We start from the raw sequence: 15,955 nt of genomic DNA on the forward strand, positions 1-15,955 counted from the left end.
GAAAATATGCATAGTACATTTATATGTAAAATTGATGACCGGACAAGTGCCCATTCCCCATTTCTTCGAATTCCCCGAGATATTACGAGAGAAATGTTTGTGCAATTGTGGACGTGTGGGTGAGGCCAAACAACAGTGGAACAAGACAGGACACTTACCTGCAGCCTTGACAAAGTCTCTCCAGACTGACTTGCAAATGAGGGTTTCGCGGAGGGAACGCAGGAAATCCTTCAGTACACCGCAAATGGCATGGATGTCCGCTTTGGACTGGGGGAAAAAGAAATGCCTATCACTCAAAAGCGGTGCCCTACCGATAGGAGCTCCAAGACGGCTACACAGCCACCATCAAAGCCTTATAAAACAGATAAGCGCACAACCCCAGTCAATACATTGCATGTTAGAAAGGCAGGGAGACACGTAAATTTTCAATACCAATGAAAATTTCCAAGGCCAAGGTATGCACAAGCAAAATAACCATCACACATAGGGCTTTGTGTGTGTTGATCGATCTGTTGTCTCTGCACGTTAGTTTTCTTCACATTTCTGTCTGGAGTATACCGTAATTGTGATTTTACAAAAACACTCATTCGTTCCCACTATATAGGCAAGGCCTTTACTGTTTGCCTAGCTAAACTAAAAGTGGACAAACTAGCTAAACTAAAAGTGGACAAAGTCAACAGTAATTTGTTATTTTCTTACCGTATTTACTCGAATCTAGGCCGCCGATAGTTTTTATAAAAAAAATTAAAATCAGAACTTGGAGGTCGGCCGAGAAACAAGGATGCGGTTCCCGCCTACACCACTTCGCGGCAATGCCACTACCAAAACCGAAACTGCCGTATTTATTCGTCGCCATAGAGTAGCGCCGCTTCATGTTTCAGAAGGCTTTTGGTGCACGAAAAACCACCAAAACAGCACCAAACAGTATCTGCACGACATTAAAGTTGTTTTGTGAAACAGTATACAGTGCAGTCCACTTATAACGATACCACATATAATGATGTAATACCAGTGGCGTCGCTAGGGTCAGTGGCACCCGGGGCGGTGGCCATACTGCTTTATGGTCAGTGAAATGCAAAGCCAGTGGTTCTTCTAGTGGATCAGCTTGGATCCGCTAGAAGCCGTGGGAACGCATCTCCACCGCTTAAGGGGGGACACTACCCAGAGAAAAAAAAATTCTGCAAAAAACATTGATTTTGAAAAATTACATATTTACATCCATCTACATCCAGAGAGTATTCCCAGAAATTTTCACTAGTTTACACTGCATAGTTAATTTTTAATAAATTATTTTCTGTCCACTGAAGCTAAAGAAAAGGTAGGGTTTGGAGCACTTTGAACACATTTTTCTCCGTTCAATTTTTTGGTATAAATTCCATTTTAGTCAATCTATCGTTTGATAATGGCAATACAGGGAAGGCTCGTTCTTCACTTTCCTGACTGAAATTTAATAAAAAAATGCGCCTATGGAGTTTGTTAGTCACTTTATGGATGTCTTTTATAAAAATGTTGACATTTTGTCGGAGGCACGGAGGACCAAAAAGTTGACCGATTTTGCAGAAGAGAAAATTGATAGAAATCAATGACGTTTTACAGAAAACTTTCCATAGGCACACCTCCTAGGCATTCTGCTACATATCTAGCGAATAAAAATCTTGAATATTGTGATAGTTTTCCGACGATAAATTAACTAAACAATGTAGGGGTGTTGCTGATAGAAGCTGCCCTAATTTCCTTCCCACTTAACCGACAGACCTGAAACCACCAGCCTACCCTGTAAGTTTCATTAATTTTAAGCCAAGGGTTCAAAAGTTGACCCTCCCAGGGGGTGTATTCCCTTAAGGGCACAGGGTAAGTCCTATACTCCCCATGCATTTGAGGCCATGTTGAGGAACATTTTTCTCGGTGACTATTAGGAGTATTCCTGTCATGTAAATATCATTTTGTTCGAAATATTGTGTTTTATCCACTGAACTAGAATTATTTGAACCAATCTAAAATAAGATTTTTTTTTATATTTTTTTATTCTAGTACTAAAATTTTAGTTGTTTTCATCTATTAAAAACTTCGTAACTCAAAAACTGCTTGGGGCACATTTTTAATTTTAGTTCAGTATTTTTGAACACCCATGTATGTGGTAGGAGTAAAAAATCAACCCTCTATAATGTCAGGTTAAGGAAAAAATGGTACCTATGTACTAAAAAACACTGTTTTGAGATAATTGAGTTTAAAGTAAAAAAACTGGTGAATAACGAATTTCTATTGGCACCAACAGCCTCAGAGTCATTTTTTCAATAGCCGCCAGCTTGAAAGGCATTGCTAAAGTCATGTCTTCGCCTTTAGGCTTATCGCCTTGCTTGCCGGGCCTCTTTTGTGACCTGCCATGTCGCTTGGTCCGTAAAGTATATTAGAGTGACGTCAACTTCCCTCAGCCACTTGATGGCTTTCCACACAGGGTTCTATCCACAAAACTTCAAAACATTGGCTTCTGCAATGCTGCCACCATTGAATAAAGGAACAGCATTCAATGGCGCCATTTTGTCGTTACGAAATTACAAACGATTGAATGTACACACGGTACACACCTGGGAAAAACGTGCACAGCGTCTCGTGATTGTCTTGGTTGAAAAAAAGCTATGCAATAGTTGCGAAATAATTTTTTGAGATTATCTGTTACTGGACAAGCTTTTAGGTCTTGTGTTGATTTTGTTTTGTTGGAGAATTCATCGATAAACAGGGATTGTATCCCAAAAGGAGGCGTGGTCACCTGCTACTTGCTTTCGGAAGAAGTGATTTTCAGCCCGAAATATAGCTTTCTAAAAACACTGGGACAATGGAAAAAGTGCAGAAAGAACTAAACTTTTCAAATTGCAAAAAAAACTAAAATCAAATTTTTTTTCAATTTTACCTTACCCTGTGCCCTTAAGTCAACGGTCCATGTCAGAAAGAGAATGTGTGGTATAGAACAAGGTTATATACGAATTTGAGAATCTGACCTCAGCACCCTCTCGTCTATAAACGTTGAGCCAATGCATGCAAAGTTGGGGGGATCGGTGGCCGAGTGGGCTGAAGCACACACCCAGCTCGACGCGCGTGGAGCGAAAGCTCGCGCTGCCGAACCCAGGGATTCTGGGTTCGAGCCCCACCCCTGCCCGTTTCGATCTGGATGAGCATCGTACCGGCGTGCGGTCGTGTATCACTACTGCGTGGTGCACGTTAAAGACCCCAGGCTAGCGGTTGTACCGCACTGGCTAAATTGCTCATCTACAGTGTAAACCAGTGTCGCCCCTAATGGCAGACCAACCTTACGCTGTATAAATCACTCAAACGTCCAATTTGACTTTGACTTTTTGGCATGCAAAGTTTAACGCGATTATACAGCGCCCTCTCCTGTATAGACGTTGAGCGGCTACATGCAATGTTTCATCCATGACAGAAACCCCAGCTCTTGAGTTACTACCACATCTCAGAGCCCCCTACTCCTCCCGCAGTCGTGGCCGAGTGTTTAAGGCGATGGACTAGAAATCCATTGGGGTCTCCCCGCACAGGTTCGAATCCTGTCGACTGCACAGACATTTTTTTCTTTTTATATGAGCATGGACGGACGGACGGACGGACGGACGGACAAGGTTAGACCCTAAGGAGCTTCGCCCCTAAAAGCAGTACTGCCATCTTTTGGCAGAGCCTCAAACTAATCCCTGAGCGAGCCTCGTTCATCCAAAACGGTCAAGTGCGTGAATCAGGGAAAGCAGACAAGCTATACTCATGCTCAATGGTTTCCGGACGGTTCCACATTGACGAGCTACGCTCTTCCAGAATAATTAAGGGATTAAGTATGGTTAAAGGGTTAAGGGACTATCTCCACGCTCGAAGAGGCGAGGGCCATTCTCACCAGGTTTGGGACCCCCTTGCCGCGCAGGAACTGCTCCCTGATCTCCCGCACCTCGCGCTCCGAGCCGGAGACGCGGTAGAGGCCCACTTCCGAGAGCCCCCGGCGCTCCACTTCCTGAATGCAGTGCACTACGACAGCCGGAACCATGGGTGCAGTGGGGGGCACGTGGTCTGCAACGACAGTTCCCTTCCACGTGTGAGTTCCACCCTGGGTGGGCGTCTGGGACACCTGGACGCACGGGAGGGGAACCTGGGGAAAGGAGAGACGTCCTTCGTGAGATCAAGCGGGTGCAGCGGTTAACAGTACACCAAAACTGCTTTGTTCAGATTATCGCTTTCATCTAAGTTCAACATGATCCCAATAAAAATGCATGCATTTTGAACTGGATTATTCCAAGTGTATCGGTGGCCGACCATGCTCATTACGAAAGCCAAGGTGCCGAAAACACGGGAGCCTAGACGAAGACGTGCGGGAGACCCTTGCATTCCCTTTCCTTCCATCGAAGCAAACTGGGTACTGGTAAATAGAAAACAAAGCAAGCAGGTGACTGAGGCATGGAAGGTGGACCACCGCTTCCGATGACAAGCAGCATCCACACTCAGACGCTACGCACGGTGCCCGTGGCCTGACTTTTGTCGGAATTGGGTAAAGGAAGCAAAGGAGCCGAGAAAACATCCCTCCGGAAGCCCCCAATATGGGCACGCCTGCACCATACATGCAGTACACGTGCGTCGAATGGGAGTGTTTACCGCAAGTCGCTCCAATCTGCAAGGTTGAGAAAAGGGTTCGGCCCAAGTCTGAAATCGCCAAAGAATTCAACATTCCGGCAATGACTGTTCAACACTGTCAATTATCTTGCACAACAAGCGAGACATACTGGACGGGTTCGAGAACTGCCAACTGCTTTGACCACGTTGGATTTGCTTGCGCGTGCGTGCTTGCCCAGCCACCATGTGATCTCCAGAGCTGCAACAATCTCCACAGGAGTGCGTGCAAACACGTTGGTGAAGCCACTGAGGATAACTTCGATTCGTCTGCATTTGTCGATGCAGACATTCTTATTGTTGCTCCTACCACGAATCCTGTGATCGTAGACTGTGTGTGGCCAAGGTAAAGACAAAAAAACGTCGGAGAGGCATTTATAGAAATACAGACTGCAAAGAAGCAAAACATCTTACGGCTGCTTCGGAACGAAGTGGAGTGCAGCGGCAGTGACAGTGCTATTGCGATGTGTCAAGAAACTTGAGAAGGACTGATGTCCGTAAAAAAATATCTGCAAACTCTACTTAGTTATTTCTTTTTACACCCGAGTAAAGGTGCCACGAGTTGTTCTTCACCAAGGTTTGTTTGATTAAATATATGTTTTGGGTGTTCCGCAGTGTTCCCATCCACCTTTAAAGGGACACTGACAGGGTACTTATGCATGCCAATGTTTTCATGACCTATGTAGCCCAACTACACAGAACACAATTGAGGATCGAAATTCATAGTCTTTCCACCTAAAAACCACAGGTCAAGAGTTGGCCGGTTTCAGGCGCGCTCACTCTCTTTTCCACGGACGGTCACATGTCCTTCAAACTGATGCATACCAAATAGTACATTCAAAGTCGTGGTTCGTCTAAGGCACATATTCAATATTAAAAGTAGGAAAGAATAGGAACCCTAGTTTTTGTGACATCCAAAAAGCTGCAAATACGTTGATCAAAAAAAATAGTTGCACAGATCGCACAAAGTGTCATTCTCAATGTCATTCTCAATATGGTGACGTCATGCGCGATGGCAGCGCACGACGAATCAACATTGCGATGGACGTGGGGCCGCTACTTTGGAACTGTGGTACCGGCCCATCGATCTTCAAGTACAGAAGAGCGAGGGGAAGGGATACAAGTGCAAAAAAATGTACGACGAACGGTTCAAGCGACGTCTTCATTGTCGTCATCTGTTTTGCATGCCCAAGAAGTGGAGGAACGGGAAAAAAACTGGGTCGGGAGTGATAGCCATGTGACTTCCGACAACTTTCTTCTCTGGGCTTTCGTGCACATGTTTCGGTTTCCGTTTCAAGCAGTTGCGTTTTTTTTACTTTATTAAAAATATATGTGACTCGGTAGCAAAATATTCACTTGGTAACCTTCCGACACCATACTAAATCGCCTGGCAAAAAAAAAAAAAAAACTATTGGGGGGGGGGGGGGGGGTGTTAGTGTCCCTTTAACGCTGCCGTTGCTGTTTCCCTGGCCCTCCTGCTTTTAGCGAATTACAGTAAACTTTCGTTAGTTCGACCTCGGGTAATTCGACTTTTCGTTTAATTTGATCCTGTTCAAAAGTCCCGGCGAGCGCCCATACATTTCTATGGGAGGGAAAGTTCGAAAGTTTGAACTCGGGACGACTCCGCATCGGATAATTCGTCCCGAGCGAATGCGCGCAGGCTCATATTGCACGGCACCACGGCAGAAAAACCACCAACGTACGGCGAAACATGGGCCCTTTGCTGCAAAACCGAACGTACGCAAATATGTGCCTGCTCCGCTACGCCTTTGAGATAGCCCGTAGCGAATGACACGAGCCGGCGAAACCAATCTGGCGTGGAGTAGCGCGAGACAGTGCGCGCTCTCAAAACGCTTTTTTGTAGCATCGTGAGCGATCCATCTTGCGCGCCGGAAAACGCGAATTCTCTTTTCCCTTTTTTTTTTTTTGTTGTTGTTGTTTTTGTTTTTTTCAGTCTCCGACGGTTTGGTTTTTCAGCGCCAAAGTCAGCTCGTGAAGCTTTCTCAGCGCGCGCTCTCAAAGCGCTTTTCTGTAGCATCGTGTGTGGTCCATCTTGTGCGTCGGAAAGCGCGGGTTCTCTTTTCCTTTTTTTTTTGCCATTTTTCTTTGTCGCCGACGGTCTGGCTGCTCGGCGCCAGAGTAAAACTTACCTTGTTTTTTTTTTGTTTTTTTGTACGCGATTTTTTGAGGACGTGACACTTAGTTACACTGCTCTCCGAAGCATGCTTCTGGACACACGTTTTAAGCGCAGACCATTCGTGAGTACTTTTGAACAATAGAAGGAAGTTTAATTTTAACCGTTTTTCTGTCCTTTTTTTTTTAATTTGATCATTTAGATAATTCGACCAAATTTCAAGGTCCCGTCGAGGTCGAATTAACGAAAGTTTACTCTACAGCTTATATTGAATTTTTTTTGCCGTCCTGTTGATCTCGTTATAACGAGGGACTACGGTAGATGGACACATTTGCAGCTAGCTATCCTTGAGCCTTGCTGAAGCTAAAGGAGTAAGTACCCTATTCTCCAAGTGCGAGAAGGAGCACAATGACCGAAAAGATTTGGATGCTCCGAAAACTGTTTGTGAAAAAAACTTTCAGCCCTTCCAGTCTGGTGAAGAAGGAAGAGCAATGAAGCTGTAACTTCTGTTCTCGGCGGTGGCTTTCCAGGCGAGCAATCTGCTCTTCTTTTGCAACGGAATCTGAAGCGCTCGACGCAGTGGAACGTTATGCAATAGTGGCCTCGCAGCAGTTGCGGAACCATTCACGCTGCTGCACACATTGCCACTCGTTCCATTCTTACTCTTCTGCCTCCTAAGAAACGTTGCCGCCATCTATGAGCGACGGCAGCAACCAGTTGTCTGGCTGCCAATTCAGGAAAGGTTGCCACGATCTACGAGCGACGGCGGCAAACAGACAACTGGCAAACACAACACTCTGGACAGCTGCCACCATCTATGAACCACGGCGGCAACGAGAGTGTTACGTCGACCACAGGTGTCGACATTTCTTTGGTATCGGACATGATCCTGGGGAAACTAGCCCTTAACAAGTTTGCTGTAAAACCAAAATCATGCCAACATAGTACGAGCTACACATTCGTTTTGCCCGAACCGAAGTCATACGGACAACGATGACGTAGTAACCCCCCGCACCGAAGGCTGATTCTCAGGTTTTTGTACATTGCGTTTCCAGAAGCCAAAACGACTGCAACGACCAGGACACTTGAGACTTGAGATTGCTTCACGAAGCTACTTTTTGGATTGCTCACCACGCCATGCGCGGTGAATGCTTTACAAGATGGCTCCGTCACCGTTCCGAACAAAACTAGCGCAGCTGTCTGAATCAGGCTTAACGGCGACAAAGCGCTTTGTGGGAACAGCCGCTCACCTGATTCCTGCACTCTGGGTGGCAGGTGGAGCGGCAGCGCACGCACTTGAGGGCAGTCTTGTAGAACCTGATGCGCTTTCCACAGGGTCCGCATGCCTCGGACTTGATCACCGTTTTGGACACAAAGTCGTGCACCCGCGACTGCAGCTTGCCCGCCGAGTTGGTGCGCCTAGGAGTGCTCTCCGGACCTCCAAAGCAGCGTTGCTGGCCCACGGGGGTCGTGGCGGGAGTGGCGGGGGTGGCAGGTGTGCCGGCTGCATGCACCGCAAGGGAATTGAGACGGGAGGGGTGCCAACTGCTCCTACACTTTGTTTTGCATCAGGCCCGAGCGTAGCAAATGCTACGATTCAACGGAGCCAATCAAACGGAGCCAAAAGTGCATCATTGTGACGCTTGCCATCTTTGTGCGTTTGCCATCGTCGCCAAAGCAATTGTGCGCAGAAAAAGTGCAGAATCACAGTGCATTCACTATGCGCAATTCGTCTAGCAAACGTGGAAAGCCGTGACAATGCAACTTTGGCGCCACTTGATTGATTGCACCAGACGACGGCGTCAGCTGCACTCATAGAGAGGCAAACACTGGCACGGATTGGATGCGAGTGCTGCGTCGGCGTTTGGCCGAGGATTCGCCTTCAGCCAAATGTTAACGCAGCCCTTGTGTCCACTTCGTGCCCAATTTTCGCCTCATTAGGCAACGTTGAAAATTTGGCACTATGGCCTCCTAATCTAGGTGTTGGCGGAGTGGGGTAAATTGCAAACGTCAACATTGGTGCTCCTGAAAGAAAGAATGGGAGAGAAAGCAAGAGGAAATCTGAAAAAGAGCACACAACAGTAGAGACACGTTTGTTTTGCCAGGACACATTGAAGTGGTTCTTCATGCAATGCCCGATGCTGCTTTTTTTTTTCTTTTTGCAAGAAAAAAGCGGCAAAAGGTTAGGTTCTGATCTCGCGAGCGACATAGCACTGCTGCTTTAGGTTTATTACAGCCTTGCCAGCAATCTGTGACTATCCGAACCACTGACGTCTGCCTCTATGCCCCGCCAATCTGAGGGAGCCGAAATGTATGTGAACACGGCAGATCTATTCCTCTAGATTTATTTAGGAACTCTCCGACGCTTGGAGAGGTTTGTTGGAAACAAGTGCAAGTATATGTGAAGTTTTTATTGTGGGCTGTGAAAGCTAAAGCAATCCTGATTAAGACACTGTAAGCGGCAAGTCGGATGAAGACAAAAAGCGTGGAAATCTTCTGAACAATGTCAGGCCGAAAAAGAAAATATCGGTGCAATAAAAGCTATTATCACGATGGCAAAAAAGATAAAACACATTTGTGCACAAACATACAAGTCAAAAATAGGATTGTCCCCATTCTGCAACAAAACAATGTTGCCACCCAGAAGCCCCTTTCTAGATATCACAAGAGTTGTGATGTATGCAGATTCAATTTGTCGACTCCCCGATGTTCGGAGACTTTTGAGAGCAGCTATAGCGAGTACATTTGTCCTCACTACACGACGTAGTGCCGAATGTATGGCATGCAAAGCCCAGCCTCAATGCCAATAACAAACTATCTCTATTGACTGCACCGCCTTAGACGTGGTGCATATTTTTCATACATATGTACTGCCAGCCGTGAGGCCAGGGCAGGAATGGTACAAACACATTTAATACAAACTACAAACATTTCATGAACACAGAACGGCTTAAATTTTACTCGTGAGCTGCCTGAAAATGCCTGAAACAATGCCTGAAAACAAGCGTTTGAAATTGTATGCTGACTGCCAATATGCTGATTACCCAGTGGACACTGCAAAATGCAAAAACAACACAGTGCAGGAACAAAAACATCATGACATTGTGAAGTCACACGAGACACCATGTCACATGACACGCTATACCGTCACATCACGTAAGTCAAATCACATGACACCATCGCATCACGTAACATCACGTGACATTGTGTGATATCCTGATGTCACAGTGTCACGTGACGATATCAACGGATGCCCTACAACTACAATGTCCCACGTCATTTTGGGTGGGGGGAAGAGCTCATAACGGCTATTGATGTAAAAGAAAACAAAAGGAAAACTAAGGCAACAAACTGCAATGCAAAGCAAAGTCACCTCCGGTGAGGGTAGGGGGTGTGACAGCAGCGGGAGTCGCCGAGCGAGGCAGTGGGGGAGCGCTGGGCACCGTTGATGCCGGCGGAGCGAAGAAGCGTGAGGTGGTGACAAACTCCTTGCCGTTCGTCATGGTCACCGTCGTGGTGGCTATCACGTTGGCTCGCTTCGGGTCTACTTCATCACCTTCCTGTGTCCCCTGCAACGTGAAGAGACCCCACACACTCAAAACCAAGATGCATGGCCAACAAGTGCTACACCGCACAAACTTCAAAGCAATCGTTCACAGCATCCACTCCCAATCACAGCGTTAACTGAGGGAAGACACCGACGCTACCTTCTTTAATTCCCGGGGTATGAATCGGCATGCCCCTTACAGGGTCGGAAGATTGTCGCGTTTTGCTATGGTCACAACAACAAAATTATGGTTGTTTCCAACCAGTGGAGTCATAAAAGGGGGGGGGGGGGGGCAGATTGCCTTAGGTGCAACACTCCGGGGTGTCGCGGTGGGCGACGAGTAGAGGAATGTTGCGGTAGGTGATGAGCGGGGGGAGTATCACAGAGGGCCACGACATGGGGAGTGGGGGGGGGGGGGGGGGGGGGGAGGGGCGGAGTGGGCCATTGTCTTGGCTGTTGCTGACCTCAGTGACTCCACTGTATCCAACAGCATTCCTCAGACCAGCATCTTTTAAACATCAAAGTCAGACGCTGTTCATGTGCCGACCTCAGTTTCAAACAATTTTTGTCGGGGCCCCGGAGGACTAACCAGTACCATGAACCACATACAACATTCTTATAACATGTTTTGTTCAATCAGTATCAATATCGTCAACAGAAACATTCAAATGTCTACCGTAAAATTCCGAGAGATAGCCCACCTAACATCAAGAGTAAATCGGCTGAAAATATGGAGTGGGCTAACTTTCGGTGTACAATCAAAAAAAGTTCTACGAAATTGCTATTCTTAGGTGTGTCCCTTCCAAGCTTCTTATGGTGGCGAGGGGCAACGAAGCAAAGATGACTGTACTTCCCAGTCAGTAGCGTTTGCTTATATCCCGCCCTAGCGAACTAGCCGCATTTACGCCGAGGCCATCACTGATCCTACCACTACTATTACTAGAGGTGGGCTATCTTTCGGGTGCAAGGCATCTCTCGGTATTTTACGGTAGATCTTCTCTGTCTAATATTTAAGCACTTATTCTGTATCCTAAGCCATCGGTGCTCCAGACAGTTCCGAGGTTGGAGCAATTTTTGGAGCAGAAAAAAAATCTTTTTGTAGCACTTGGTATTTGAAAATGTGGTATGCGGAGCAGCCTTGGAGCATCACATACATATCAGTTTGGAGCAGTACCATATATCAGTGACAGCGATGATTTGTGTCTAATCACTACAGTGCAATCCAATTATACCGATACAACATATAACAATGTGCTGCTTATAACGACCAGTTTTTAGAGTTTCTAGACTAGAAACACTCAGTTCCTAGTCCAGACACAGCGATAATTGGTTATAATGATTAAATTTCTTTTTTTCATTATCGTTATAAGTGGATTGCACTTACTCTGCGATGCCCACTAAAGGCCCCAACATAGCGGTCACATTGTACTAGCAAAACTGCAATGCTACGGCTGTGAAACAGTGGCACAAACTGTCAAATTAGTGTTTTGTTTCCATTAAAGCTAGTGGACAAAGGTTAGCAGCCATGAGCGTGGTAACCATCTTTATGAGTAACTCGACGTAGAGTACCAATTTAACCCTCTCTATATAATAAAGAGAAGTAAAGTGGCAGTACACAAAAATTCTCACGAGGCAAGAAAATTAAATTTTCTGCACCTCATATTTCCTAAAGACAACAGGCTATGTGACAAACATTTAATTTATGATGGCACTTCTTGACGACCTCTCACTCCTTGAATGTTCAATGTCCAATCTGCTTTTTCCCTCTAGTGATTGCGATAAAGCTGCCAGAGAAATCTGATTTAGTACACAAAAGCTTATACAATATTGATATTGTGGGTTCCCTAATGCACAGACGTTTTAACCGCACAAGAAGGCCGATCAATAATTCTCATAATTTGACACGAATAAAAGGCAACAACTCTTAACAAAAAGCAATCGTGACCGGGCATGCTAACGAAGCGGGAGCCACGTGCAAGCCCATTTTCGTGCCTGTTAATGCATGCACGCAGAGAAAAAATCAGAGTGCATTTACGCTACTGCGTAATGTGTGTACAGTGACAGCAGCTCGGATAGCACAAATTTAGCATAATTCGCGATCATGGTGGCATTGTCCTTTCTGCGCATCCTCCCAAGTGCGGATCTGAAGACTTTTACGTCATTTTGCTTCCGCTCTTGATCACACTCTCATGCCTGAACCGTACTCCTACAACTAGCCTCCTCGGCACGTCCTAACTGAGATTCGCGTTCTTCGGATCAGCTATGCTGTGGACCCGAAATCTAGCCATACGGCGTGCAAGTTTCTCTGCTCGGACGGTCGTGCGCATGCACTGACACATCGGAGAGCGTGCTCTGGCTGCGCGTGCATGTTCAAGGCGCTGAAAGTTTTTGCGAAGGACGACCACGCAATTCCACAGGGAGGTCCCCACTAACAGCTGTCGCCATAAAGAAGCACTTGCACTCCTTCATCAGTAGTGCACTCCGAAATGCCACCGAAACTGACTAAAAATGCACAGTGCTAGGGCTGTAAGATAAGAAGGTAAAACTGGAGTGAAACAATGTCTCGGAGTTGGAAACCTGAATCGAATTAGATTGTGATGGCAAAGCCCTGTTGGGATCCCCCAGTTACAAGATGAAACAAATTAGGGAGCTGGGCTAGTTGGTGGAAGTTTAACATAATGTAGGTGTAACAGCACGAAACAACTAAGACTAAGTGAACCAACACACAACACAGGAGAGCCCTCATCCTGTGTTGTGTGTTCCTTCTCTTAGTCTTCACTGTTACATGCTGTTACACCTACACCATGTTATACCAGATAAAAACAGACAGACTTCCAAAAACTAGTCCGCTTACATACAAATGCTTTGGCACAGTTTAGGGCGATTTTTCCCTTTGGGCACAGCAAGGCAAGGGTGAGTGGAAACTTAAAAAGGGGCACAAATGGCACAGCTGGATCACCCCTGCTAAACAAGATATTGGCTGCAAGTTATTTCGTATTTACATTCTCTACTTGTTATGGAGTTTTACCGCTACTTCCTCCGTTAATTACACAATCTTAGCGGGTTTTATGACTTGGAAATAACATATAACGACATCATCGAGCGGGCATCGACATCTTTAATGCTTTTTCTGCGCATCATAATCTGGGCAATTACAGTAGACTCTCATTAATTTAAACTCCAGGAAGTCACAGATTTTAGTTTGAATTATCAGAAATTCATCTAAATATGATACTAGACAACATTATGATGTTACATGGATAGCTACACATACAAAGCAGATTTTTGCCAGTTTCCTCTACATAGGCCTAATCATAAGCAAGTACAGGCATAGCACATTGGTGAAAGAACTGTGACGTTAAGTTTATTCATCCGGCAAAAGAGTTGTCGATTGTGGACTGTTTAGTCAGCACATGAGATCCCAAAACAAAATTTTCAATACCAGCCAACGCAAGTAGCTCTTTACGGGATTCTTCCTTTGCAGACAAAAACTTCCGGAGCTGAGCGATGTGCTTAAAGACCTCTGCGGCTGTGACAGTTGGCAGTGGGTCATCCCTTTCTTCATTGTCATCTTCACTCTTACTGCTGCACTGTGCTGGCATTACTTCCAGTACTATGTCCTCTAATGAGTCATCACGACAAACACGCGCATCGTCGTCAAGACTAGCATATTCTGCCAGCTCGGCGTTCACATTATGTGCTTCAAGGCCAAAAAGCATGATGCCAGTGAGCTGTTCCTCATCCTCGATGTCGTCTTGGTCATCATTGCTAGTCTTGAAGCACATAATGTGAACACCGTTTCCCGCTTATGTCTGCCCGCTTGAGCCCCGTTGAGTGCGCTTCTTTCCGAGCACCGGTGCACTGCGGAGAAGCAACACTCGCGAAAGCGAGCTCCGCAGGTATTGCTTCTCTGCGGTGCACCGGTGCTCGGAAAGAAGCGCACTCAACGGGACCGCGAGAACAAAAAAAGTATGAATTAAAGGGAAGCTACAGAGCTTCTTGAAAAAAATGAGTTAGAAGTGAATTTTTGTGTATTTTTACCCAGTGAACCCGAATACCCAAACCACTTGCTGCGCAAGTATTGTTAAACGCGAAACACAGCCAGACAGTGTATGTGACGTCATCGACGGATTTTTTGGCTGCCCAAGGCTAGGGAGGTGGGGCCTCAGTTCTATTTTGAAGTTCCTCTTATGGCTCTCCAGCACGTCACATTGAAACAGAATTGTGATATCTGTTATTCTAACGGCCAAGTGAACACAATTCAAGTGTTTTTTCTCAAATGCAAAACCGCCCTATTTTCCCTTTAAGCGAAAACGCCGTTCGAATTAAGCGGCTTATAAACACATTAAAAACATAGCAGGACAACCGAAATTTTCAAATCTGTTTGAACTAACCAGAAGTATGAAATATCCGAGTTAGAATTATCGCGAGCCTACTGTACCTGTTCACGAGCACACGAAACAAACAGGGAGGGACGACGATGACAACAACTAAGGGTGACGAACCTGAGACCTGCGCTTGCGTGCGTTGCCTCCATCTTCGAGCTGCCCCTTGCCAGAGCTGCCTTTCTCTCGCAACCTTGAGCTGCGCCGTGCGCCACCGCCGCCGTCGCTGTGGTCGTCCAAGCTTTCACGAGACACAGACAGGACCGAGCCCACAGACTCGTCGATTGTGTTCAACCTGACACCGCAGCAGCGGCAACAGAAGAAAAGCGCGAGATTACATGCGAGATAAACATTGTGCGGAGAGAAGAGAACCTGAACGACAGGGCGGGCTCATCACGAACGTTCAGAGCAGACCTATCGATTGACGCTAGGAAGAGATAGAAACATTAAAAAGCTGCATGAGCACAGCTCAGTTGGGTCCAGAAACAAGACAATACGTAACCTAAGCTGCCATCGACCTTCGATGCTAAGAAGCGCATAAACAAAGCGACGCACTCGTGCTGTGGTGCTTGGAACATGTCTCCGAACTGTGTTTACTGTGCCCTAAAAAGTGGCCCCTTCATTTCCGGAGTTGCAGCAACGGTGGCAGACATCTCTTTTGCTGCAGGGCGCTCTACGGCTCGATAGACTGGGGAGGCTTTGTCGGCCAAAATTTGAGGTGCCGCGATGACGGCAAAGCTCGCTCATATTTTTCGCCATATTCATGCCCAACCGCCAAGATTGCGATGTTCGGCGGCACGACAATCTGGCTTCTACGACGACAATTGTTGCCACGTCGGGACCACTTTTAATGTACAGTCAAATCTCGTTAATTCAAACCCTCTTAATTCAAACTTCTGGATAATTCAAACTAACATGCAGGTCCCGTCTTATGCATCTCTATGGGAGAAAACTCCCAATAATTCAAACTTTGCTTTATTCAAACAAATTTTCGGTCCCCCTCGAGTTCGAATTAACGAGATTAGACTGTATGAGTGAAATAGGATGCTAGACACATCGGTCGAAGACTTGTTCCAAGTGCGATACTCCCGCTAATTGGACCTCGGTACAGTTTTAGAAAGAATCGAAATATCCTTCTAAACTCACACCGATGCATCTTTTTAGAGCGCAGCTCTTAGGCGCCCGTTTCCGGCTTGAGCGCCGTCGAAGTCAACGTAACCAAGGTCACCCCAA

The 15,955-nt window shown here is 46.2% G+C and overlaps 1 protein-coding gene and 1 long non-coding RNA gene across 2 annotated transcripts in view; one reads left to right on the plus strand and one right to left on the minus strand.

Moving 5' to 3' along the window:
- LOC115322089 overlaps positions 1–4,274 on the plus strand; it is a 29,823-nt gene extending 25,549 nt beyond the window's left edge. The window contains exon 3 of the long non-coding RNA XR_005717057.3: positions 3,920–4,274. This is a non-coding gene — a long non-coding RNA (uncharacterized LOC115322089). The remainder of the gene's footprint in view (positions 1–3,919) is intronic.
- The window catches only part of LOC115332846 (rac GTPase-activating protein 1), a 55,630-nt gene that overhangs the window by 16,895 nt on the left and 22,780 nt on the right, over positions 1–15,955 (minus strand). The window contains exons 6-10 of the mRNA XM_040218337.2: positions 14,843–15,017; positions 10,164–10,359; positions 8,041–8,294; positions 3,893–4,141; positions 159–267 (exon numbers count right to left, since the gene is read on the minus strand). Of these exons, the coding sequence (XP_040074271.1) occupies positions 159–267; positions 3,893–4,141; positions 8,041–8,294; positions 10,164–10,359; positions 14,843–15,017 (983 nt within the window). The remainder of the gene's footprint in view (positions 1–158; positions 268–3,892; positions 4,142–8,040; positions 8,295–10,163; positions 10,360–14,842; positions 15,018–15,955) is intronic.

Source organism: Ixodes scapularis, unplaced genomic scaffold, assembly GCF_016920785.2.
Source record: "Ixodes scapularis isolate PalLabHiFi unplaced genomic scaffold, ASM1692078v2 PGA_scaffold3__209_contigs__length_174095766, whole genome shotgun sequence".
NCBI lineage: Eukaryota > Metazoa > Arthropoda > Arachnida > Ixodida > Ixodidae > Ixodes > Ixodes scapularis.